This window comes from Podarcis cretensis, assembly GCF_951804945.1.
Source record: "Podarcis cretensis genome assembly, chromosome: 13".
In the NCBI taxonomy this organism is placed as follows: Eukaryota; Metazoa; Chordata; class Lepidosauria; order Squamata; family Lacertidae; genus Podarcis; species Podarcis cretensis.
The window spans coordinates 14,678,530-14,702,546 of record NC_137182.1 but is presented as its reverse complement, the minus strand read 5'-3'; the positions used below and the strand labels follow the sequence as shown (position 1 = coordinate 14,702,546).

The following is a 24,017-nucleotide window of genomic DNA, read 5'->3' as shown; positions in this document are numbered from 1 at the left end:
GACAGGCTGCTTGGACGAGTGAAGCCAACCACCTGTCTCCTGGATCCTTGCCCATCCTGGCTTATAAAAGCTAGCTGGGAAGGACTGGGCAATGGGCTTCGTGGGGTGGTGAATGCTTCCCTCCGTGAGGGAGCTTTCCCAGACCCGCTGAAAGAGGCGGTTATTAAACCGCTTCTTAAAAAACCATCTTTAGATGTGGCCACGATGGCCAACTATTGCCCAGTCTCAAATCTTCCATTCTTGGGCAAGGTGCTTGAGCGAGTGGTTGCTGAACAACTCCAGGCACGCCTGGAAGAAGCGGACCATTTGGATCCCTTCCAGTCGGGATTCAGGCCTCATCATGGGACTGAAACTGCCTTGGTCGCACTGGTTGATGATCTCCGGCGGGCTAGGGACAAAGGTGAGAGCTGTTTCCTAGTTCTGCTGGATCTCTCAGCGGCGTTTGATACCATCGACCATAACATCCTTCTGGACCGTCTTGAGGGGCTGGGAGTTGGGGGCACTGTCATACAGTGGTTCCGCTCCTTCCTCCTGGGCCGTGTTCAGAAAGTGGTGGTGGGGAATGAGTGTTCAGACCCCTGGGCTCTCACTTGTGGGGTGCCTCAGGGTTCTGTCCTCTCCCCCATGCTTTTCAACATTTACATGCAGCCACTGGGAGAGATCATCAGGGGGTTTGGGCTGGGTGTCCATCAGTATGCAGATGACACCCAGCTCTACCTCTCTTTTAAATCAGAACCAGTGAAGGCGGTGAAGGTCCTGTGTGAGAGTCTGGAGGCGGTTGGAGGATGGATGGCGGCTAACAGATTGAGGTTGAATCCTGACAAGACAGAAGTACTGTTTTTGGGGGACAGGAGGCGGGCAGGTGTGGAGGATTCCCTGGTCCTGAATGGGGTAACTGTGCCCCTGAAGGACCAGGTGCGCAGCCTGGGAGTCATTTTGGACTCACAGCTGTCCATGGAGGCACAGGTCAAATCTGCGTCCAGGGCAGCTGTTTATCAGCTCCATATGGTACGTAGGCTGAGACCCTATCTGCCTGCGGACTGTCTCGCCAGAGTGGTGCATGCTCTGGTTATCTCCTGCTTGGACTACTGCAATGCGCTCTACGTGGGGCTACCTTTGAAGGTGACTCGGAAACTACAACTAATCCAGAATGCGGCAGCTAGACTGGTGACTGGGGGCGGCCGCCGACACCATATAACACCGGTCTTGAAAGACCTACATTGGCTCCCAGTACGTTTCCGAGCACAATTCAAAGTGTTGGTGCTGACCTTTAAAGCCCTAAACGGCCTCGGTCCAGTATACGTGAAGGAGCATCTCCACCCCCATCATTCTGCCCGGATGCTGAGGTCCAGCGCCGAGGGCCTTCTGGCGGTTCCCTCATTGCGAGAAGCAAAGCTACAGGGAACCAGGCAGAGGGCCTTCTCGGTAGTGGCGCCCGCCCTGTGGAACGCCCTCCCACGAGATGTCAAAGCGATAAACAACTACCTAACATTCAGAAGACATCTTAAGGCAGCCCTGTTCAGGGAAGTTTTTAACGTGTGATATTTTAGTGTATTTTTGGTTTCTATGGAAGCCGCCCAGAGTGGCTGTGGAGGCCTAGCCAAATGGGTGGGGTATAAATAATAAATTATTATTATTATTATTATTATTATTATTATTATTACGGATTAAGTTTGAGACCCAAGGTACCACTGTAGTGTCAAAAGTTTGGATCCAGAATCTCTGAACTATGCAACAATCCCACCACATGTGAAGCAATGGTTCAGCGTGTCCACAACCCTGCCAACATAAACTGTAGCCTTTGCCAATTCTAACTAGGCGGAGTGGAGTCCGATGCCATCTTAGCAATGTTTTCAACATGGCTTCCTGTATTCTTACAGAGATGGTTTTAAGTGGAGGTTTAGACCATATTGCTTCCCATACTTGATCCTTTCTCCGAAGGCCCAGATTACTCTCTCACACTGATCATAGCCCCTGGGAAGAGCCCGATACTTTATTGAGTAGAATTTTGTAGCTATTGGAAGCCCTACCCTTGTTATTTAAAGGTAAAGGGATCCCTGACCATTAGGTCCAGTCGTGACCGACTCTGGGGTTGCGGCACTCGTCTCGCTTTATTGGCCGAGGGAGCCGATGTACAGCTTCTGGGTCATGTGGCCAGCATGACTAAGCCACTTCTGGCGAACCAGAGCAGCACACAGAAATGCCGTTTACCTTCCCGCCGGAGTGGTACCTATTTATCTACTTGTACTTTGACGTGCTTTTGAACTGCTAGGTTGGCAGGAGCAGGGACCGAGCAATGGGAGCTCACCCTGTTGCGGGGATTCGAACTGCTGACCTTCTGATCGGCAAGTCCTAGGCTCTGTGGTTTAACCCACAGCGCCACCTGGGTCCCCTCCCTTATTATTTAGGGACTCATTAATACGAAGTAGTTCAAAGGGAGGAACCATGGTTTGCTGCAAAGGAGGAGCAAAGAGGTTGTGTATGTGGACAACATGTTTGTTCACATCCCAGCTTTATACGCCAAGATATACCCATCCAAGCTTGGCCAATGAGTTCATAAGATTGGATTCCAGTTCCCACAAATGCGTGGCACGGGCAGCTGTAGCCTCAGGATTGTACCTGCTCAGTAAACGCAGCAGGGAATTCAGTGTGGCAATGCATTAAGTGTGTGGTTGAATATAAATCTGGTTTCTGTTCTGCAGAATTCTGCAGGTCTTCACTTAGCGCTGACTCTCCCAGTGAAAGTTTAATGGGGTTTATTGGCTCTGCGCTCAGTACAGATGGTTTTCTTTCCCTTCTCCCTTCACTGCCTATTTAGATTTTGTGTTTCTTTTTCAGATTAACGAATTGAGTAATGTCCCTGTCCCAGTTATGTTAATGCCAGATGACTTTAAGGCCTACAGCAAGATTAAGGTGGACAATCATCTTTTCAACAAGTGAGTAATGAACGTAACTTTTGATCTGATTCCTCCCTTGATAGGAACTTCAGTATATAAATAGCTGGTTTCTTTTTACTTGATGTACAATGATGTATCGTCCATAATTTCACAAGAGTCACTTTGCAATGGAGGTGAAAGAAATGAGAAGCATAGACCGTAGAGGAGCATGGTTTTATATACAATTTCCCACATGTTTGTCTGTGTACTCTAAACCCTGCTGGTGTGTGGATATTGCTTGGAATCTGCAGCTCATCTATTGAGAAAGACAGGCCATGGGAAACATTACAACTCCTATTCAGGCCCAGCTGCATATGGCTACTTATAAGTTTTTATACTTTCAAGCCCAGTTCTGATTACATTTTCAGCCTATCATGGTTTTGGACCTGCATACCTTAAAAGGAGCACCTCCTTCCATATGTTTATTTTCACTTAACAAAATTTATATATCAGTTCTTTTTTTAAGAAAAGCTCTCAAGTGGTTTGCCAAAATGTAAAATGTAACTTCTACAGGTCTGGATAGGCTCGCCCGCACAAAAAAGTGTTTTAAGCAGAAGCTGGAAAGAATATGACGAAACTGCCACAGGAGGCAATTGGCAAAACCCTAAAACTAATGGTTTTTAATTTGTGAGGGAATGAATGGATTTTATTTTTTTTTTTTTTATAAATATTTATTGAGATTTTTTAAAATACAAAATGCAAAAATAATAAACAATATAACATAGATCATAACACATTTTTCAGAACTTCTTTGGACTCCCTCGCGTCTCCCACTCCCACTTACATCGTTGTAAATTTTTTCCAGCAATTTATCATCTTGTTTATATTCTTAAATTTTATTCAGTTAATTTAATCTATTCTCCACAAATTTATGTTTCCCTCAATCTCACTTATCGTCAAGTTCAATCTAATTCAATGGTAGGCAATTATTTATGATCTAGCATCCTTCTTAGCATTCAACCAAATTGCAATACTTTTGTAGATAAATCTTGAATTTCTTCCAGTCTTCTTCAACCCTCTCTTCTCCCAGGTCTCGGATTCTGCCAGTCATCTCGGCCAGTTGCATATAGTCCGTCAGCTGCATCTGCCATTCTTCCAGTGTGGGTAGATCTTGAGTTTTCCAACTCTTGGCAATGAGTATCCTTGCTGCCGTTGTTGCATACATAAAAAATGTTCGGTCCTTCTTTAACACCTTCTGGCCGACAATGCCCAGGAGGAAGGCCTCTGGTTTCTTAGTAAAGGTATACTTAAATACCTTTTTCAACTCATTATAAATCATTTCCCAGAAGGCCTTCACCCTAGGGCAAGTCCACCAGAGGTGAAAGAATGTTCCTTCATGTTCTTTACATTTCCAACATTTATTATCAGACAAATGGTATATTTTGGCAAGTTTAACTGGGGTCATGTACCATCTATATATCATTTTCATTACATTTTCCTTCAAAGCATTACATGCAGTGAAGTTCAGCCCAGTGGTCCACAACCTTTCCCAGTCCTCAAACATAATATTATGCCCAATATCCTGAGCCCACTTTATCATAACCGATTTAACCATTTCGTCTTGTGTATTCCATTTCAGCAGCAAGTTATACATTCTTGATAAAACCTTAGTTTTTGGCTCTAACAATTCTGTTTCCAACTTCGATTTCTCCACCTGGAACCCTAGCTTTTTGTCATTTTTAAAAACTTCTTTAATCTGAGCGTAATGTAACCAGTCTCGCACTTTATCCTTCATTTTCTCCAAACTCTGCAATTTCCAATTGTCTCCATCTTTTTCTAATATTTCCCAATATTTTGGCCAGTTGGCCTCCATATTGAGTCTTTTTCGGGCCTTAGCTTCCAGAGGTGAAAGCCACCTCGGAGTTTTATTTTCCAATAAGTCTTTGTATTTTATCCAGACTTTAAAAACTGCTTTCCTGACAATATGGTTCTTAAAGACCTTATTAATCTTAACCTTATCGTACCATAGATATGCATGCCAACCAAAGGCATTATTAAACCCTTCCAAGTCCAATACGTCAGTGTCCTCAAGAAGTAGCCAGTCTTTTAGCCAGCAAAAGGCTGCGGCTTCATAATACAACTTTAGGTCTGGCAGGGCAAAGCCCCCTCTTTCTTTCGCATCAGTTAGTATCTTGAACTTAATTCTGGGCTTTTTGCCCTGCCAGACAAATCTAGATATATCTCTCTGCCACTTCCGGAAACACTCTGTCTTGTCCACAATCTGCAATGTTTGAAACAAAAACAACATCTTTGGCAATACATTCATCTTAACAGCAGCGATTCGGCCTAACAGAGAAAGCTTCAATTTTGTCCAGCTATCCAAATCTCTCTTAATTTCAGACCAACATTTTTCATAATTATCCTTAAATAGACTCAGATTTTTTGCTGTTATGTTTACCCCTAGGTACTTTACTTTTTTAACCACAGTTAGTTCCGTTTCTCTCTGAAACTGTTCCGACTCTACATCTGTCAGATTTTTCCCCAACACCTTAGTTTTCTGTTTATTTAGTTTAAATCCTGCCACCCGACCAAAATCTTGAATCAGTTGTAATACTCTTTTTGTACTAGATTCTGGCTCCTGCAGGGTCAAAACTAGGTCATCTGCAAAAGCTTTAAGTTTATATTGTTTCACTCCGACCTGAATCCCTTCCACCAACCGGTCCCCTCTAATCATATTCAAGAGCACCTCCAGAACTGATATAAATAACAAAGGGGAAATCGGGCAGCCTTGTCGTGTTCCTTTTTCAATTTTAAACTCTTCAGTGACCACATTGTTTACTATCAATTTAGCCTTTTGTTCTGAATATATTGCATCAATCCCATTCTCAAAACCCCGACCCACTCCCATTTCTTTTAAATTTCCCTTCATAAATTTCCAAGAGATATTATCAAAGGCCTTCTCCGCATCTATAAAGATTAACACTGCTTTTGTATTTATATCAATTTGCAAAAGTTCCAAAATGTCAATAATGTTCCTTGTATTAGCAAACATGTGTCTGCCTGGGAGAAAGCCTGCCTGATCTTTATGAATTACTTCATTTAGAACTTTTTTAAATCTACTTGCCAAAACATCTGCAAAGATTTTGTAATCCACATTTAAAAGGGAGATGGGACGGTAGTTCTTAAGTTGTGTCTTTTCAGCTTCCGATTTTGGTATCAATGTGATGAAAGCTTCCTTCCACGATTCCGGCGCCCTCCTCCCCTCCATAATTTCATTGCTAACCTCCATCAGTGGTTGAATCAAATGGTCTTTTAATATCTTATAATACTTGGAGGTTAGCCCGTCTGGCCCTGGAGATTTGCCCGGTTTCATGTTTTGAATGGCTTGTTCAATTTCTTGACATGTTATTTTGCTGTTCAGGAGAGATCTATTTTCTTGTGACAACCTTTTAAGTCCATTTTTCTCCAAAAATTGTTTTATCTCGTCCTCATTCTGCGGCCCTTGGGTATATAATTTTTTGAAGTATTTCTGGAAACACTTTCTAATCTCCGTGGGGTTCTGAATGTTTCTTCCTTCAATTTCCAAATTTGTAACTGTATTCAATTTTTGTCTCTTCTTCAACTGCCAAGCTAGCAGTTTCCCACATTTGTTTGCCGATTCAAAAGTTTTTTGTTTCATTAATTTAATCTTCCACTCTATTTCCTGATTTATCAGTTTAGAATATTGTGCTTGATAGAGTTTGATTTCTCTCAAGATCGGCAGGGACTTCGGGTTTGATCTTAACTTCTTCTCCAATTCTTTTATTTTCTCCAAAATCTTATCTTTTCTATCATTTTGTTTCCTCTTCCTTGCCACGTTCTGTTGTATCAAGAACCCCCTCATCACAGCTTTACTTGCATCCCAAATAATTCTTTTTTCCACCGCAGTGTTCATATTTATCTCAAAGTAATCCTTCAATGCTTTCTGGGCCTTCTTAGTAATCTCCTGATCTCTGAACAAATTGTCATTCATCTTCCATCTAAAGGAGCCAGTTGGTAATAGTATCATATCCATTTTCAGTGCATTATGGTCGGAGCAGGTTTTTGGGCAGATTTCCACCTTTCTGACCTTCGGTGCCAGACCTCTAGTTATCCATATTTGGTCGATTCTTGTCCAAGTCAGCTGAGCTTCAGAGAAGAATGTTCCTTCTTTTCCCAAGGGATTCTTCGTTCTCCAAATATCTATCCAGTCCATATTGTCAGTCATTTCAAAAAAGGTCTTTGGTAGTCTGCCATCTTTGGTGACATTCTGGCTTTGTGACTTATCCATATTTGTTGATACAACCCCGTTCATATCTCCCATCATGATGATGTTGTCATAATCCAGATGTTCCAGCATAGTCTCATGCAACTTCTTGAAAAATTCCGACTTCCCTTCATTTGGTGCATAAATTCCTAATATCAGAATCTTTTCTCCTTGATGTTGTATTTCAATTGCCAAAATTCTTCCATATTCATCTTTAAATAAGAATTTGGGTGACAGGCTCTCTTTTGCATATATCACCACGCCTCTCTTCTTTACTTTGTCTGAAGATATAAATTCCTGACCTAGTCTTTTGTTTATTAATACTTTCCGATGGAGCCTAGTCACATGTGTTTCTTGTAAGCAAATAATGTCCAGTTGTTCCTTTTTCAATATATGAAAAATTTTCCTTCTTTTTTCCGGAATGTTACAGCCATTTATATTCCAACTCAAAAGTTGCAGAGACATCCTGGATAAGTCTGGTTATTTTTCTAGGGGTAGTACCTTGTTCGCTGGGTCTTCAGAATCCGAGGGTGCAGGCACCTCTGGTACTACAGGCCCCGAGGGTAATTCCAGTCCTTTTTGAAGGTCCTCTCCGTACGCAATCAGAAATTTGTCTCTATCTTCCAGTGATCTGATTTTAATCTTCTTCCCTCTAAAAGTAAAAGATAATCCTTGAGGAAAGTCCCACCTGAAGATAATTGTGTTGCTCCTTAACAGTCTTGTTAGTTCCAAATAGTCAGCTCTAAGATCCAACAGTTGTTTAGGAATATCCTTAAAAATTTCGATTCTTTTATCCAGAATGTCCAGTGACTTTCCGTAATGTAAGCCCAAAATCTTATCCCTTTCCTCCTTTGATCTCAATATTATTAAACAGTCTCTGGGCTTCTCTCTCTTTATAAGTCTTCCAAGTCTGAAGGCTGATGTAATTTTGAAGTCCTTTTCCTCTAGGTTCCAAAACTTGGAAAATTCTTTAGTCAGGAACTCAGCTAAGTTGCCTTCTTCCACCTCTGGTATCGACCTTATCCTTAAATTAGTCTGTCTATTCTGTAGTTCTATCATAGAGAGATAGGTCTGGTGTTCACCTACTTGTTTGCTGAGTGGTCTTACCTCTTTCTCTAAATTTCCCAATCTTTGGCTGGTATCTTCAGCCAATTTCCGATTTTCACCTGCAGTCTCCTTCAGTTCTCCAATTGCTTGCACATTTTGTGCAACTTGTCCAGTTAGTCTATTTAAACATTCAGTATTTTGTTCAATTTTAGCTGTTTGTTGATCAGCTTTTTTATCCAAAGATTCCACTTTTTTTTCCAAAGATTCCAATTTTTCAAGAATTTTCTCTAAAGTAGAGCTGATTCCTCCTGAGGCCATCTCTTCCAATTGAAATTCCTCAGTTTCTGCCCTTGGCAGAAAATCAGCTTCTTTCTCAGAAGTCAGAGTAGGCAAAGTAAGCACAGTAGGCACAGATGATCTACGTGCCTGGGAGACTGCGGTTAGAGTTGTTTGTCTGGTTCTCGGTCCCTTTCTTCTTGCGCCACTCATTCCAGAGTTATCTAAAATTCAAGGTCAAGCTGAGTTGTTCCCATGAGAGAAACAGCGGCCCAGATGGTAATAATCAAACAGGAGGCCGGGAAAGGGAAAGTAAAACAATGTCACTGCTATTAATCCCAAATCCTCTAGGGGGAACTTAAAATGTCTTTAGAGAAGAAGACAAATTTCCATAAAAATATTGTAATCCCATTTAATGTCCGAGAGCCTTCAATAAGGTAATTTTTAGCAGAGTTAGTGTTTAAAAAGTCACAGTGTTTCAGTGTTTCAGACAGTGCTTGCTGGTATTCCAAAAGATGCTTCAAAGTAACCAGTTCAAACTCCCTCAGATTGTTTCAAAGTTTAAGTTCAAAAGTATCCAGCCCTGCAAGCTGGCTACTCAATTACTCAGGCAGTTCCAGCACCTGGGTTTCTTGCTTTAATTGTAATCCAAATAGAAGAAAGGTATCAAAGTCCACATAAAAGTCATATAATCAATTACTTAGAGTCCTTATTCAGCTTAAAAATAATTTCCATGAATGCCCAGATCTGTTAGGTTAAAAGTTCACTCTTTGCCTCCACTCCTCCGGCTCTTTGCTTAATGATTCAATGACAGCGGAAGACGGACTTCCTATTTTTCGTCACTCCGCTTTCAGCCAAATTAAGTACTTAAAGTCCCGAAACTTTTAAAGTCCGTTTACTCACGGGTTGTTGTTTTCCGAATCTGTAGTTTAGGAAGAAAGGACAGCGCTCACCGACAGCAGCAACGCGGCTTCACTCCGCCGATTGCGGAACGATCCTCAGCGCCGCAACCCCCTCCGCGATCCGGAGCCCCTTACGGGGCTCCTTCAACGTTTTGGGGGCTGCTCCTGGCGCCCGCCGGACCCCAAGACCACAGGCTTCTGCTGCCTGTGGTTTTCCTGAATGGGTCCCCGCTTTGCCGCAGCGGGAGACCCTTTTTCGGCGGAGCTTCCCTTTCCCGACTAGGAAAGGGCAGCCATTGCCGTTCGCGCCGCCTCCGGAAGTGAATGGATTTTAACTGAACAGCACCCGAGGAGTATATGTGTGTTCTTGGGGTGTTTGTGAAGTTCATTGCATATAAATAAACACCCCATATGCTAATGCTATGGTTTTGTGTGTTTCAAATTCGTTCCATCATCCAGCAGTTTAAACCTGTGTTAACAAGAGACACAGAATTGCATGCGGATGCTTCTTGTATTGCATATGGAAAGAGCTCTTACCGCTTTAGCTCAAGATTAGCTTGCCCACAGTTTCCCCTCCCTGCCTCTGGACAGCTGTTATGAAACCAAGGAACACTTAGATTGTGCATTTTGTGGCTACACTGTTCATTAACCTTGCAATTTTTTGCGCTTAGTGCTTTTCAACCGCTTCTGTATATTTTGACCATGAACGTTTTGGAATCTGATTTGAGGCCACCTCATTCTGCTTCAGGAGACTGATATATTCAGGGTAGCATCTACTGTACCTTGCAGAAGAAACCAAGAACAGAATAACTTCCCATAAAAGAAAGGACAATATTTGTTTCTGTCTAAATGTAGGATTTGGGGTGCAGGAAATTCATTTGCCCAGCCTTTGAACATAGGGGTGGGGGAAAAACTAGCTGGGGCTAGTATCCTGGGAACACTTAGTTGGGAATTTGACCTGTTGAACACAGTGGGGATTCCAAGTAAAGAGGCGTAATACTGTGCTGCAAATTGGTACCTTGCCATAATATTTGTTCTAGGTGACCACTCCTTGTTGTGCTTATCTTGCAAAAATGTTTCATAGATGTTGATGAAAGGGAAGGAGAATGTCCACTGCCCCTTTTAAGAACTCTTCAAGGGGTTATGCCTTGGTCTTCTGCACTATGTTAGTTGTACAGTTGTACCTTGGAAGTCGAATGCAAGCCGTTCCGGAAGTCTGTTCGACTTCCAAAATGTTCGAAAACCAAAGTACGGCTTCTGATAGGCTGCAGGAAACAGGCATGTATGGATTTGCAATGTTTGGGAGCCAAAACGTTCCGGAACTACCAAATTTTTCGCCCTATAGGACACACTTATTCCCCTCCAAAAATGAAGGGGAAATGTGGGTGCGTCCTATGGGGCAAATACAGGCTTCAGGAAGCTCTGCGCAACCCTCCAGAGCCCTGCGCGAAGCCATGCCGGGCTCCGGAGGGTTGCGCAGAGCTGCCTGCGTTCCGAAGCCTCGGGCGTGCTTAAGAGCGCGCCCGGGCTTCGCACAGCTGTCCGCAAGCCTGGGGAGACCAGTGCGGCTCCCTAGGCTTGCGGATAGCAGGCTGTTCTGGGGGCTGGGGTCGGGGGAAGCCTGAGTTTCCCCTGCGCCAGCCCCGTGCCTGGGGGGAAAATAATTTTTTTTCTTTATTTCCCCCCCAAAATAACTAGGTGTGTCCTATGGGGCGAAAAATACGGTAAGCTGTTTGACTTCCAAGATATGACTGTACTCTTGTACTATTCCAGAGCAATGGAGCAACTATCGTCAGAAGTACTTTCAACGTTTGTGCAAGGGGAGCATGTTGTTAGGATATCGTTCCGTTCCACCTTAAAAGGGAACAGGCATGACTGTTGTGTGTCACATGCCTGTTTACTTCCAGCAAGTCTGCTGGGAACTTCCGTTTGTATATTGCTTTTGCTTTTAGCTGTTTTGCTGGAGACGAAGGGAAGCAGACATGTTTTCCTTTGTTCCTGAACTATGCTGAATAAATGCCTGTAATTAATGCTTACATCTGCCTCTGTCCGCCACTTCTGCCGTGAGAAGATTTATTCACTCTGCTGATAGAGCGTGCACGGGTCTCTAAACGTCTCTGAGGCTCGTGTCGCTGATTGATGATGTTCCAAGGGAGACCGGCGATCGTCTGGCTGCCGGCAGGTGGCTGGAGCCAGCTGGGGGCCTGCCTGCTGCCCCCGTCTCCCCGGCAGTATCCCAACAGATGTAATGCACCCCAGTTCAGGTGAATGGGATGGGACATGTGCTGGTATAGGTGCCATAACTTCTGCAGCACGTTAAGATACCTGGCTGGCACATACCGACCAATGTGACTCTGCAGAGACACAAGGGGGAAAGGCCTTTACTTGGTACAGATGTAAATGGATCTGGTTGCTATATAAGATTAAGCCAGTGTCTTCTGAAAAGCTGGAGGTTATGTCTGCACAAACACTGCCAACTCCTCTAAGATACGTCAGCTGGGCAAAGTTAAAATTCAAGTCCTAACAAGAGTGTCACAGCACACATCAAGAGGAATCACCCGCTTGTCTTCCCTTGGATTCGATTGGCAGGACTGAAAATCAGGGAGAGGCTGAACTTTTATCTATTGGTTACATCAGCTCTAGAGAGTATTGCTGCGGTGCAATAGTAAACATTGTCTGAGAAAATCTGCCAAGAAAGGAGGTGAACAGGCATGATGCAATGGTAATCGGGTGGTGGTAGTGATAAATGCAAGGTTATGGAAGGCTTTGACAAACTGCTATCTAGCAAAAGGCATAATAATAATAATAATAATAATAATAATAATAATAATAATAATAATTTATTTATACCCCACCCATCTGGCTGGGCGTCCCCCAAAAATAAAATAAAATACTGTAATGCATCAAACATTAAAAGCTTCCCTAAACAGGGCTGCCTTCAGATGTCTTCTAAAAGTCTGGTAGTTGTTGTTCTCTTTGACATCTGGTGGGAGGGCGTTCCACAGGGAGGGCGCCACTACCAAGAAGGCCCTCTGCCTGGTTCCCTGTAACTTGGCTTCTCACTGTGAGGGAACCGCCAGAAGGCCCTCGGTGCTGGACCTCAGTAATGAAAACCACATTAAAAGCTGGAGTTGCTATGTGGTTTCACACCGATCCAATTTAGTCCAGGGTTCTGTGCTCTTACGATGGCCTGTGACTATTGTTCCTTTATGAGCTGGCACCAATGCTAACATAATTGGGTCACAAGTACTACAGTGACAATGTCAGCGTTAAAAATGCAGCTCTGATTGAACCAGCTCTCTCTTTGATCCAGAAGAGATCTCCATCAACAGAATGGAGGGGAGGGCTCTTTTTCAATCTTGAACATTGCCAAATGCACCAGTTACTGCCATGAATGGTTGTTCTGTTCTTTGGATGATCCCTCCAGTGTCACAAGGTGTGATACAAGATGACATTGACTGATTTGTGGCATGTGTTATTAGGATAAAAGCTAAACGTGAACTAGCATGTCAAACCACTAAGTGATAGAGCCTAATTATGCAGACCACACTTCCGCCTCGGAAACCTGCACATGCCCAAGTCATAGAACTCGTTTGCTACCAGCTTTGGGTCGAGTTATGGCAAAAGAACAGTGACTGTCCACTACACAAAATTATAGGAATTAAGAGGATCCAGTCCCATCCTGAAAGAGGTTGACATGAGTTTTTGCCATCTTGCGAAGGGGAGATCTCAAGGACTGCTCATGAAGAGGCAGAAGTAATGATTCCATTTTTTAAAAAAGGTTTAATATTAGAGAACACTTTTCACTTGTGCTCCATAAAGCATGGAGACGGTGAGTTAGTGCGTATATAAAACCAAATTACATCTAAATGCTGAAAGATTGGAAGACCCGTTTTGTCAGAAGTCTTTTTATTTAAGTGTTTAATTAAGTATTAATTAGGAAGATTAAGGGTTTTTTTATGTACGTAAATTTGCTTTTTCTTCTTTCTTTTTTCTGTATTTTCTTTTTTCCCCTTAATTGTTTTTTCTTTAATTTTCTTTTTGTAGTATGAGATTGTAAATTCTTTGTATAAGTGTGTAAATTAAATTAATAAAGATTATTTAAATAAAAAGAAAGAAAGACAGCTTCTCTGCATCTGCTTCCAGGGAGAACCTCCCAAGTCGCTTCAAATTCAAGGAGTACTGCCCACTGGTGTTCCGAAATCTCCGCGAAAGGTTTGCGATTGATGATCAAGATTATCAGGTACGGAGCATTCAAGGAAGCGGATGAGTCGAAACAAAAGGTTGCAATATGTTGGGAGTGGTTTTGTTCAGAGGGTTGGGGTTTGTTTGCAGGGTGAGGCCAGGGGGGAAGTCCTTGCAGGAGGAAGCTTGCTTCACTGGAAGCAAGACAGATCCAGCGCGAAGGATGCAGGATGAGCCAAGATACTAGTTGTAATGGGGGTTGGGATTGCTTGTGCGTAAGTCGCAAACTGCTCCAAGCTGAGTAGTTTGGTTAAAACTTTCCCCTGGCTGGACAGTCAGTACTCCGTGACTGTCTCAATCACTGGCAGAATCTGTCAGTGGGCGTTTCCTGAATTTCCTCCAACATAAAAGTTCCTTGACACCAAGTCGTCGCCTAGCTTCCCTGCGCGGAAGCTTTCTGCGCAGAGTGGGCGTCCCAAGGGGAGGTCCTGTGCTCTCCCCGCTGGTCTCGCTGGAACAGTCCCGGAGCCTTCCCTCCGAAGCTCCCTCAGTCCCCTCTTTCTCCCTGGCGTCACGTCTATTTCCTTCCCCAGCGGAAGCTCTCCCTCTCTCCTTGCTGGTTCCCTCTCCAGCGTCATTGGGGAGCCTTACCACCACCCTTGGCTCCGATGGCAGTTCCCTGACACTAGTCCTTGGGGCCAAGGTGGGAAGTAGCAGGGTTACTTTCCATGGGAATGAGATCGGGAAGTAGGGAGGTTCAATGAGGAGGAGGAGGAAGATAGCAGTAGCTGACCGTGCAAGCAATGGAAAGGAAAGCCTGCAGCACTGTGGCAAATTCAGAAGCGCAGAGCCCCTTTATGATAACCACAGCCACGCCTCTTCTGAGATTATACAACTTTCTAATATTGTACAATACAGTGGTACCTCGCAAAACGAATGCCTCGGAAGACGAAAAACTCGCAAAACGAAAGGGTTTTTCGTTTTTTGAGTTGCTTCGCAAGACGGATTTCCCTATGGGCTTGCTTTGCAAGACGAAAACGTCTTGCAAGTTTGTTTCCTTTGTCTTGCGAATTTGTTTCCTTTTTCTTAAAACTGTGCATTCACTTCGGGGAGCAACTCATAGCACGCGGTGTGGTAGCCTTTTTTGAGGTTTTTGAAGACTTTGGTGCTTTTTGAAGCTTTTCCAAAGTCCGTGCTTCCCAAGACGAAAAAAGCGCAAGACGAAAAACTCGCGGAACGAATTAATTTCGTCTTGCGAGGCACCACTGTAATTGTAAATTGTAATTAGGTCCGGTCGTGGCCGACTCTGGAGTTGCAGCGCTCATCTTGCTTTGTTGGCCGAGGGAGCCGGCGTAAAGCTTCCGGGTCACGTGGCCGGCATGACTAAGCCTCTTCTGGCGAACCAGAGCAGCACACGGAAACGCCGTTTACCTTCCCGCCAGAGTGGTACCCATTTATCTACTTGCACTTTGACGTGTTTTCGAACTGCTAGGTTGGCAGGAGCTGGGACCGAGCAACGGGAGCTCACCCCGTCACGGGGATTCGAACCGCTGACCTTCTGATTGGCAAGTCCTAAGCTCTGTGGTTTCGACCAAAGCGCCACCTGCGTCCCTTCACAATAATCTTACAATTATACAATAATAGTAATTAAGGATGCTGTGCAATGATTGCTGTAGTTCTCCATGTGTTGCCTTTCAGCTAAATGTACTGTATTCTGTGCACGTACATGGGCAATTGATTTAGAGTACTTATTTCAGAGTGACTTGGTTGTCTGCAACAGAGCTCATACACCGCTCTCTTGAAATGGAAGCACCTTGTGTTTTCTGTGCCCCTAAATGCTTGGGCTTGGGGCATACAGGGGCTATAAATCTCCCCTTTTGTGCTGTTTGGGTAGCTCTAAGACATTAGAGACAGGGGCCCTGCTGCAGAAATGCTAATAGGTCTTTGACCCCGGCCCCGTGACCCTGGACCACTACACCACTAGACACAGTGAAGATCTGTGGTGGATGTGCAGCACAGTCCAGAGTGCCAGCCTCTTCCCGGACAGGCTTGTGTTTGAGTGTGTTTTCAGGGGCAAAGGTCTGATCTAGAAATCGATCGCTGCTCTGGAATGCAATCCTGGTATATAAGCTGTTATGGCAGCTTTTATGGGAAAACAGAAGAGGTTTCTACACCTGCAGCTGTTTAAAGCAGCTTTGGAAATATACTGAATACCCAGAAGGGGTGTGTGTGTGTGTGTGTGTGTGTGTGTGTGTTCATACATGGTGAGTGAGCTTTCAGTGAAGAAAGGGACATGACGTGTGCAGTCTATGTGCTTCCCTCTGTTCCCCTTTGCACACTCCTCACCCCCAAACCTTAGCTCTGTCAGTCATCAGGGAATGGCTTCAAACTTGGAAAGAAAATAGGACTGCTAAAACTTGTTTAGTTGTTTAGTCGTGTCTGACTCTTCATGACCCCCTGGACCAGAGCACACCAGGCACTCCTGTCTTCCACTGCCTCCCGCAGTTTGGTCAAACTCATTCTGGTAGCTTCGAGAACACTGTCCAACCATCTCGTCCTCTCTCGTCCTCTTCTCCTTGTGCCCTCCATCTTTCCCAACATCAGGGTCTTTTCCAGGGAGTCTTCTCTCCTCATGAGGTGGCCAAAGTACTGGAGCCTCAGCTTCAGGATCTGTCCTTCCAGTGAGCACTCAGGGCTGATTTCCTTCAGAATGGATCAGTTTGATCTTCTTGCAGTCCATGGGACTCTCAAGAGTCTCCTCCAGCACCATAATTCAAAAGCATCAATTCTTCGGCGATCAGCCTTCTTTATGGTCCAGCTTTCACTTCCATACATCACTACTGGGAAAACCATAGCTTTTACTATATGGACCTTTGTTGGCAAGGTGATGTCTCTAACTCTGCTAAAACTAGATCGAGGTAAAATTAGAGAACTGATTCCAAAGAGTTAGTTAGCTACTTCGATATTTTATTGCTAACCTTTACCCTTGGCTGAGCAGTTAGAATATTCATAAACATTCCAGCCAGTGGTTAGTGGAGTTTCCTAAGGGGCAGCCATTTTTGCTGGTTCAAAATGCATTCCTCAGATTGGTTACCTTTTAAAGTCAGCAGCAACAAACAGACAGCAACTCTTGGTTTCAGTTGCAAAAAAACCAGTTTAAAACTGGGATTATTGCAATGTCAAGGATCTGAAAGATGAGGGGCGTACTGTTTTGTTTTGTTCGCAGTGCTCTATATTAAGGGGAGCGGGTGGCACTGAAGGTCAGCGGTTTGAATCCCCGCAACAGGGTGAGCGCCCGTTATTCTGTCCCTGCTCCTGCCAACCTAGCAGTTCGAAAGCATGCCAGTGCAAGTAGATAAATAGGTACCGCTGCGGCGGGAAGGTAAACAGTGTTTCTGTGCGCTCTGGTTTCTGTCACGGTGTCCCGTTGCGCCAGAAACGGTTTAGTCATGCTGGCCACATGACCCGGAAAGCTGTCTGTGAACAAACGCTGGCTCCCTCGGCCTGAAAGCGAGATGAGCGCCGCAACCCCAAAGGCGCCTTTGACTGGACTTAACCATCCAGGGGTCCTTTGCCTTTACCTTTTACCTATATTAAAGTGCAGGCATGCCAACATAATGGAGCTCTGTTGTGCATAAGGCCTGGCACCCTACTGGCATGGCACGATGTGCTTCCGATGCAGCGTTCAATGTCCTTCTTACTCCTGCATCCAGTGAAGTTGCTCCAACTTTCACAGGGCTGGTCTGAAGAGGCGGCCGGTGCATCTCCTCCTCGTTCTTTTGTTTTCCTCTTTGTAGAATTCTGTGACGCGTAGCGCCCCGGTGTACAGTGACAGCCACGGCCGTTGCGGGGTCCGTTTCCTCACCACCTACGACCGGCGGTTTGTCATCAAGGCGGTGTCGAGTGAAGACGTCGCAGAGATGCACAACATCCTGAAGAAGTACCACCAAGTAAGGGAGGTGGAGAGAAAAAGGGTGTCTTAAGCACTAACCTAGCATTACTGAGAAGTGCTATTTCTGGTAATGCCTGGATTCTGGGTCATTTCTCTACGGGAGCTTCCTGCCCTCCCAGCACTGGACAAGAAAGCAGTTCTGATTATCTGCTCTGCTAGGTTCCCACAGTAGAGCCAGGTTGTCCTCAGTCCCACTGCAGTCTAAATTGACATTTCTGGTACTGAATTGAGCTAGTTCCTACTCTGGTTTTCCAATGCTGGGTATGCAAGGCTTTCACCATGGAGCCCCATAAGGTTAACAGATTTTTTTCAAAGAATCCAGGAACACTATTATTATTATTATTATTATTATTATTAGAGTTTATACACTTTTTATACACTTCCCTATACTTGAAGGTCTCAGGACGGTTCACAGAATAAATTCAAGATATAAGACCACAAAATACAGTGGTACCTCGGGTTACATTTTCTTCAGGTTACATACACTTCAGGTTACAGACTCTGCTAACCCAGAAATAGTACCTTGGGTTAAGAACTTTGCTTCAGGATGAAAACAGAAATCATGCTCCGGCGGCGTGGCAGCAATGGGAGGCCCCATTAGCTAAAGTGGTGCTTCAGGTTAAGAACAATTTCAGGTTAAGAACAGACCTCCGGAACAAATTAAGTATGTAAACAGAGGTACCACTGTACACAATAAAAATAAAAACAACAGCCCAATAGCCTCCCCCCCAAAAAAGAGCCACATTTTAAAAGGGCGTAGGATGTAGATCAGATCAACCAAAGGAAAGGCCTGGTTAAAAGGAACGTTTTTGCCTGGCGCCTACAGGTGTATGATGAAGGTGCCAGGCGAACTTCCCTGGGCATTCCACATTCAGCAGCAACTGGAGGGCCACAGTCTAGCCTTCTCTGCCACAGGAAATCACAGCCAATACAATGCCGCAGGTCTCACTCTCCCATAACTCCTTGCAAGCCTTTACTCACTGCTCTCTAAACATATATTGGGAGCAGAGCAGCCGCCACAGAAACCCAAATCTGTACTGGAGGATGTATACCTGAGTGTATGACAGTTCCAGAAGGAGAAATCATTAATAATAATCATCATCACTTATCTATAACAACAACAGCTCCTCTGGGCAACTCCCAACAGAATATTAAAAACATGATAAAACACCAAACATTAATAATAATAATAATAATAAATAATTTTTTATTTATACCCCACCCTCCCCAGCCAAGGCCAGGCTCAGAGCGGCTTACAAGCAATAATAAAAACAAGATGAATGATTACAAACTTAAAAACAAAAATAAAATACAACATTAAAATAATGGAACATTAAAATAATAAAATGTAGCCTCATCGCAGGAGGAGAAGGAAAAGAAACTTAAAAACTTTTAAAACTTAAAAAATTTAAAAAATTAAAAACTTCCCTAAACAGGGCTGCCTTCAGATGTCTTCTAAAAGTCAGATAGTTGTTTCATTGACATCTGATGGGAGGGTGTTCCACAGGGCGGGCGCCACTACTGAGAAGGCCCTCTGCCTAGTTCCCTCTAACCTCACTTCTTGCAATGAGGGAACAGCCGGAAGGCCCTCAGAGCTGGACCTCAGTGTGCGGGCTGCACAATGGGGGTGGCAATGTTCCTTCAGGTATACTGGGCCAAGACCGTTTAGGGCCTTAAAGGTCAGCACCAACACTTTGAATTGTGCTCGGAAATGTACTGGGAGCCAATGTAGGTCTTTCAGGACCGGTGTTATATGGTCTCGGCCACTCCCAGTCTAGCTACCGCATTCTGGATAATTGCAGTTTCCGGGTCACCTTCAAAGGTTTCTTTTATCTAAAAAGAAAGAATCCTTTCGGGTTCCAAACTCTTGTTGTGAAATGTTTACCTTTTTTTGTATGTTTAAGTGTCTCAAATACACTTGCAAGATTTGAAGCCGTCCTGTCCCTTTTGATCAAGCTGTGCTGAAGATCTGTGGCCTGATTCTAACAAACTTCTTGTTCTTGTTTTCTCCTCACCTCCTCTCCTCTTTAGTTCATTGTGGAATGCCATGGGAATACGCTTCTCCCCCAGTTCCTTGGTATGTACAGGCTCACTGTAGACGGCGTGGAAACATACATGGTGGTCACCAGGAACGTGTTCAGCCATCGGCTGACAGTGCATCGGAAATACGATCTCAAGGTGAGGGACGTTATAACATTCTTGCGTGGAGCCACATTCTGCGCATCTGACTGGCCATCGTGAAAACAGGATGTTTGGCCAAATGAGCCGCTGGCCTGATCCAGGGTGCTGTTATTACATTTTATTACATTCCAACTTCTTTCCTGTAGTGGTTAGTCTGACAGTTTTCTTCCTGAGGAGATGGACATTGGAGGTGTTTTAGTTATTTTACTGCATACCACGTGAGAGAGAGCATAGTTAGAAATGCTCAAATAAACAAACTGGATGGGGAAGAGGGGGAAGGATGCTTTCAGATATTTCACAGGTTACCTGCTTGCATGTGGATCACGTCTCTCGTCATGAGAGTGTGGTATCCTGAGAATCTCAGCTTTCGAGGGTTTGGCTGTAGGGTAAAGGTAAAGGGACCCCCTAACCATTAGGTCCAGTCGTGGCCGACTCTGGGATTGCAGTGTTCATCTCGCTTTCTTGGCTGAGGGAGCCGGCATACAGCTTCCAGGGCATGTGGCCAGCATGACTAAGCCGATTCTGGTGAACCAGAGCAGCGCACGGAAACGCCGTTTACCTTCCCACCGGAGTGGTACCTATTTATCTACTTGCACTCTGACGTGCTTTCGAACTGCTAGATTGGCAGGAGCAGGGACCGAGCAATGGGAGCTCACCCCGTAGCGGGGATTTGAACTGCCAGCCTTCTGATCGGCAAGCCCTAGGCTCTGTGGTTTAACCCACAGCGCCACCCGCGTCCCTTTTAGCTGTAGGGTGGTTTTGTACAATTGCATCTAGTGTGCCAGAAGTCCTTTTCAGACACCGCATGGTAGAGTTTAGGCTTGTGAGAGGTTATTGGAGACCACTTGAGGGAACCAGATATTAACACTGCTTTCTTAGGGATTTCTACATTAGACATCTGGGGCCCCTCTGGGCCGTGTGAGAGAGTCTCCTGACCGATGCATAGAATATCTGCTTCCATAGAATTGCTACCTACGTTATGCACATGGTAGCCAGAAGTTAACTATTTGCGTACTAAGTTCCTGCACTTGTGTGTCACATGTGCAACCGTATTTCACATAGCCCCCCCCCCCCCGCAACTTTTAAGCAATTTTAACATCCAAATTTCCACCCCATTGGTTGCATACTGTGGGTTTGCTTTTTTGTTGTTAATACTGTGAATTTGGTTTTAAGTCTGTCTCTCACTGCTGGAAATCTTCAAAAAGGCGCTCGGTTATCTAAGGTTCAACACTAGGGGCTATTTTTTCTTTAAATACTAAGTTTATTGGCTCTAAAATAGGTCTCCGCCCCTTTTCTTTCCAGGGTTCAACGGTAGCAAGGGAAGCCAGCGACAAGGAAAAGGTAAGAGCAACAGTCGGGGAAGGCATTCTGAATAAATCTACAAATGTCGCTGCTGTGGCTATAATTCTGGTAGGCTTAGAGAAAAGGGGGGTGCAGTTCCCCTTTAGCTTTAGAAGTGTGTGCTGTGCGTTGGAGAGGTGGCTGAATAAGCTATATAGCTGCATCTCCCCATTTAACTCATAACTTTTGATTGCCACTGTTAGAGAGAGCAGGGAGCAACAGCCTCTCTTGAAGTTTCATTCTGTTGATTTGAAATAAAAGAGTGAATCAGAGGGAGAGACAGAAATGGGTATAGCAGAGAGAGAAAGAAGGAGAAAAAGGGAAAGGGGTATAGCAGAAAGAAATGGAGGGACAGGATGCTTCCATCTTTGGCTGTGGTCCTACCCACTGTTAGCATGTAGTCCCTGCTGGATTGCTCCTAAGCGTATGTAGCCCTCGACAGAAAAAAAAAGGTTGCTTACCCTTGCATTAATCACCAGACTAGCCAACTACAGTGGTACCTCGGGTTAAGTACTTAATTCGTTCCGGAGGTCCATACTTAACCTGAAACTGTTCTTAACCTGAAGCACCACTTTAGCTAATGGGGCCTCCTGCTGCTGCCGCACCGCCGGAGCCCAATTTCTGTTCTTATCCTGAAGCAAAGTTCTTAACCTATTTCTGGCTTAGTGGAGTGTGTAACCTGAAGCGTATGTAACCCAAGGTACCACTGTAATATTTCAGCTTGTTTAATAAGCGAGGACCCCTTTTGATGGGTTACAGAGAAAAGGGCACCCTAGTTTGGTTATCGAGGCTGTTCAGCACGGGTTTCCTGGTAATCGTGGTTGCTGGATATGTGTGGACTGTGCAGCTGGTACGCTTCTAGAAAGTTGCTCCTCCCCAAACCAGAGGATCTGATCCAGTTTGGCTGGACTTGAGAGACTCGTTTGAGCCATAAGATTGGGCAGGGAGCAGGGGGGAATAAGTGAGTAAGTAAGGTCAGGTGGAGATCTCCAATGTCTGGATAGTCCAATGGGCAGCTGGTTGCCTACCCTGCCTGTCCAGGCCTTTCAAACTCTCTCTCTCTCTCTCTCTCTCTCTGTGTGTGTGTATCTCATCCAGGATTATTCTTCTTTGTAATTATAAGCAAACATAATTCCTACGGCTTCCCTTCCACCTCTCAAATTATGCTAGATATATGTTTGTCTCCAGTAAGCGGGGTGTGTGTGTGTGTGTGTCATAAACGGCTTCCTTCATGTTAGAAACAAGAATCTTATCAAATGCCTGAAATGATTTCTTTTTTTAATGCAATGTTTTATTTTTCCATTTGGTTATTTAAGAAGTATTTTAATTCTTCTCCCTCATTCTGTCCTGTTTTTCGTACTAATCCGGAAAAGCCAGATGGCTTTTCTCCTATTTTAGGGATTGCCAGTTGATTAGATATTCAGATTACCGAATATTTTTAACCTGACGGGAGTATAAACCTTTCAGACTGTGCAGCAGAGCCCTAAACAGTTGTACCAAAAATGTCTTTTGGGACTGGCCTTTTCTGCTGTAGGGAAATACTCACACCCATCATATTGGTGGTATGTCCAAAAGAATGGTAAAGAATCGACAAGTGTTTTTTTGGATTTCGATTCTCAGTTGGTTTTTGAAAATCAAACTTTTGTGATTGCAGGTTATTGAAAATGGCATTTAACCCTGCCAAATAAGCAGAAGATCACGAGCAGTGCAGTGGGGAGAAGTCTCTTCACTCACACATAAGGAAGTTGCGGAAGGAATAAAATTGCCCATTTGGCTATAGTTGTTAGCGTACCTGCTGACTTTTGAAAAATGCAGAAGAGGAAGGTCTAGGCTTCTGCTCATGAACTTCAGGCCCTCGTTACCGCTAGTACTTGAGCCCACGGTAGATACAATATTCATGTTTGATGAATATTGGTGATGAAGACTCAGATGAAGAGATATATGTGAGTAAGAGAGTCAAATCGGTCATATTCCTAAATCTGTACTAAGAGCAGTTAAAGGTAAAGGTAAAGGGACCCCTGACCATTAGGTCCAGTCGCGGACGACTCTGGGGTTGCGGCGCTCATCTCGCTTTATTGGCCAAGGGAGCCGGCGTACAGCTTCCAGGTCATGTGGCCAACATGACTAAGCCGCTTCTGGTGACCCAGAGCAGCGCACGGAAACGCCGCTTACCTTCCCGTCGGAGTGGTACCTATTTATCTACTTGCACTTTGACGTGCTTTCGAACTGCTAGGTTGGCAGGAGCAGGGACCGAGTAACAGGAGCTCACACCATCACGGGGATTCGAACTGCCGACCTTCTGATCGGCAAGTCCTAGGTTCTGTGGTTTAACCCACAGCGCCATCCGCGTTAAGAGCAGTTAAGATTCTACATATAAGGCCGTAGGATTTTGATATTCTGCTTTGTGCAGATTTTGACCTAAGAATCCTGAGCCCTTTTAGGTGTTCCTAATATCTGATTGCCAGGTGCCTAGACAGATAACTCTGGGAAACTCCCAACCAGAACATGTTCCCTTTTTCCTTGTCTCCAGAATCGGCTGATCCAAGAGCTTGTCCCTAAACAGGAAAGTTCTATTTCTGGCTAGCGTTGTTGACAGCCAGCAATAAGAGTTTTGTAGACAGGCCGCTTTGACCCGTCCGCAAGGCTACACTGTCATTCTTGAGATGGGTGAGAAAAAACTGCACCCAGGACTCGTGTACTGTAAGTGTGGCAGCACTGCAGCTTTTTATGGTCCCAACAAACCAGAGGAAACCAAATTTCCCCAGGGTTGGAAAAGTCACCCTGCAGCCTCAGAAGACATCACAGCCCTTGGTGCCTTTCAGTTTGCTGCCAGAAGAGTTGTGCCATAAGTGTCAGAGAGAGCATTGTTCTGGCTGTTTGAGCTTTAGCCCCCAGTAGCTCCCGGCCGATAATTCCCGTTGTATATTTCATCTTAACCCTAAACGCTTCCAGCGTCCAATTTGCCTTTCCCA

The 24,017-nt window shown here is 44.6% G+C and overlaps 1 protein-coding gene across 2 annotated transcripts in view; it reads left to right on the top strand.

Moving 5' to 3' along the window:
• PIP4K2B (phosphatidylinositol-5-phosphate 4-kinase type 2 beta) overlaps positions 1–24,017 on the top strand; it is a 43,315-nt gene that overhangs the window by 5,932 nt on the left and 13,366 nt on the right. For both annotated transcript variants that reach the window (XM_079949837.1, XM_079949838.1), the window contains exons 2-6: positions 2,839–2,936; positions 13,533–13,629; positions 17,369–17,521; positions 19,555–19,701; positions 21,007–21,045. In XM_079949837.1, coding sequence (XP_079805963.1) covers positions 2,839–2,936; positions 13,533–13,629; positions 17,369–17,521; positions 19,555–19,701; positions 21,007–21,045 — 534 coding nt within the window. The remainder of the gene's footprint in view (positions 1–2,838; positions 2,937–13,532; positions 13,630–17,368; positions 17,522–19,554; positions 19,702–21,006; positions 21,046–24,017) is intronic.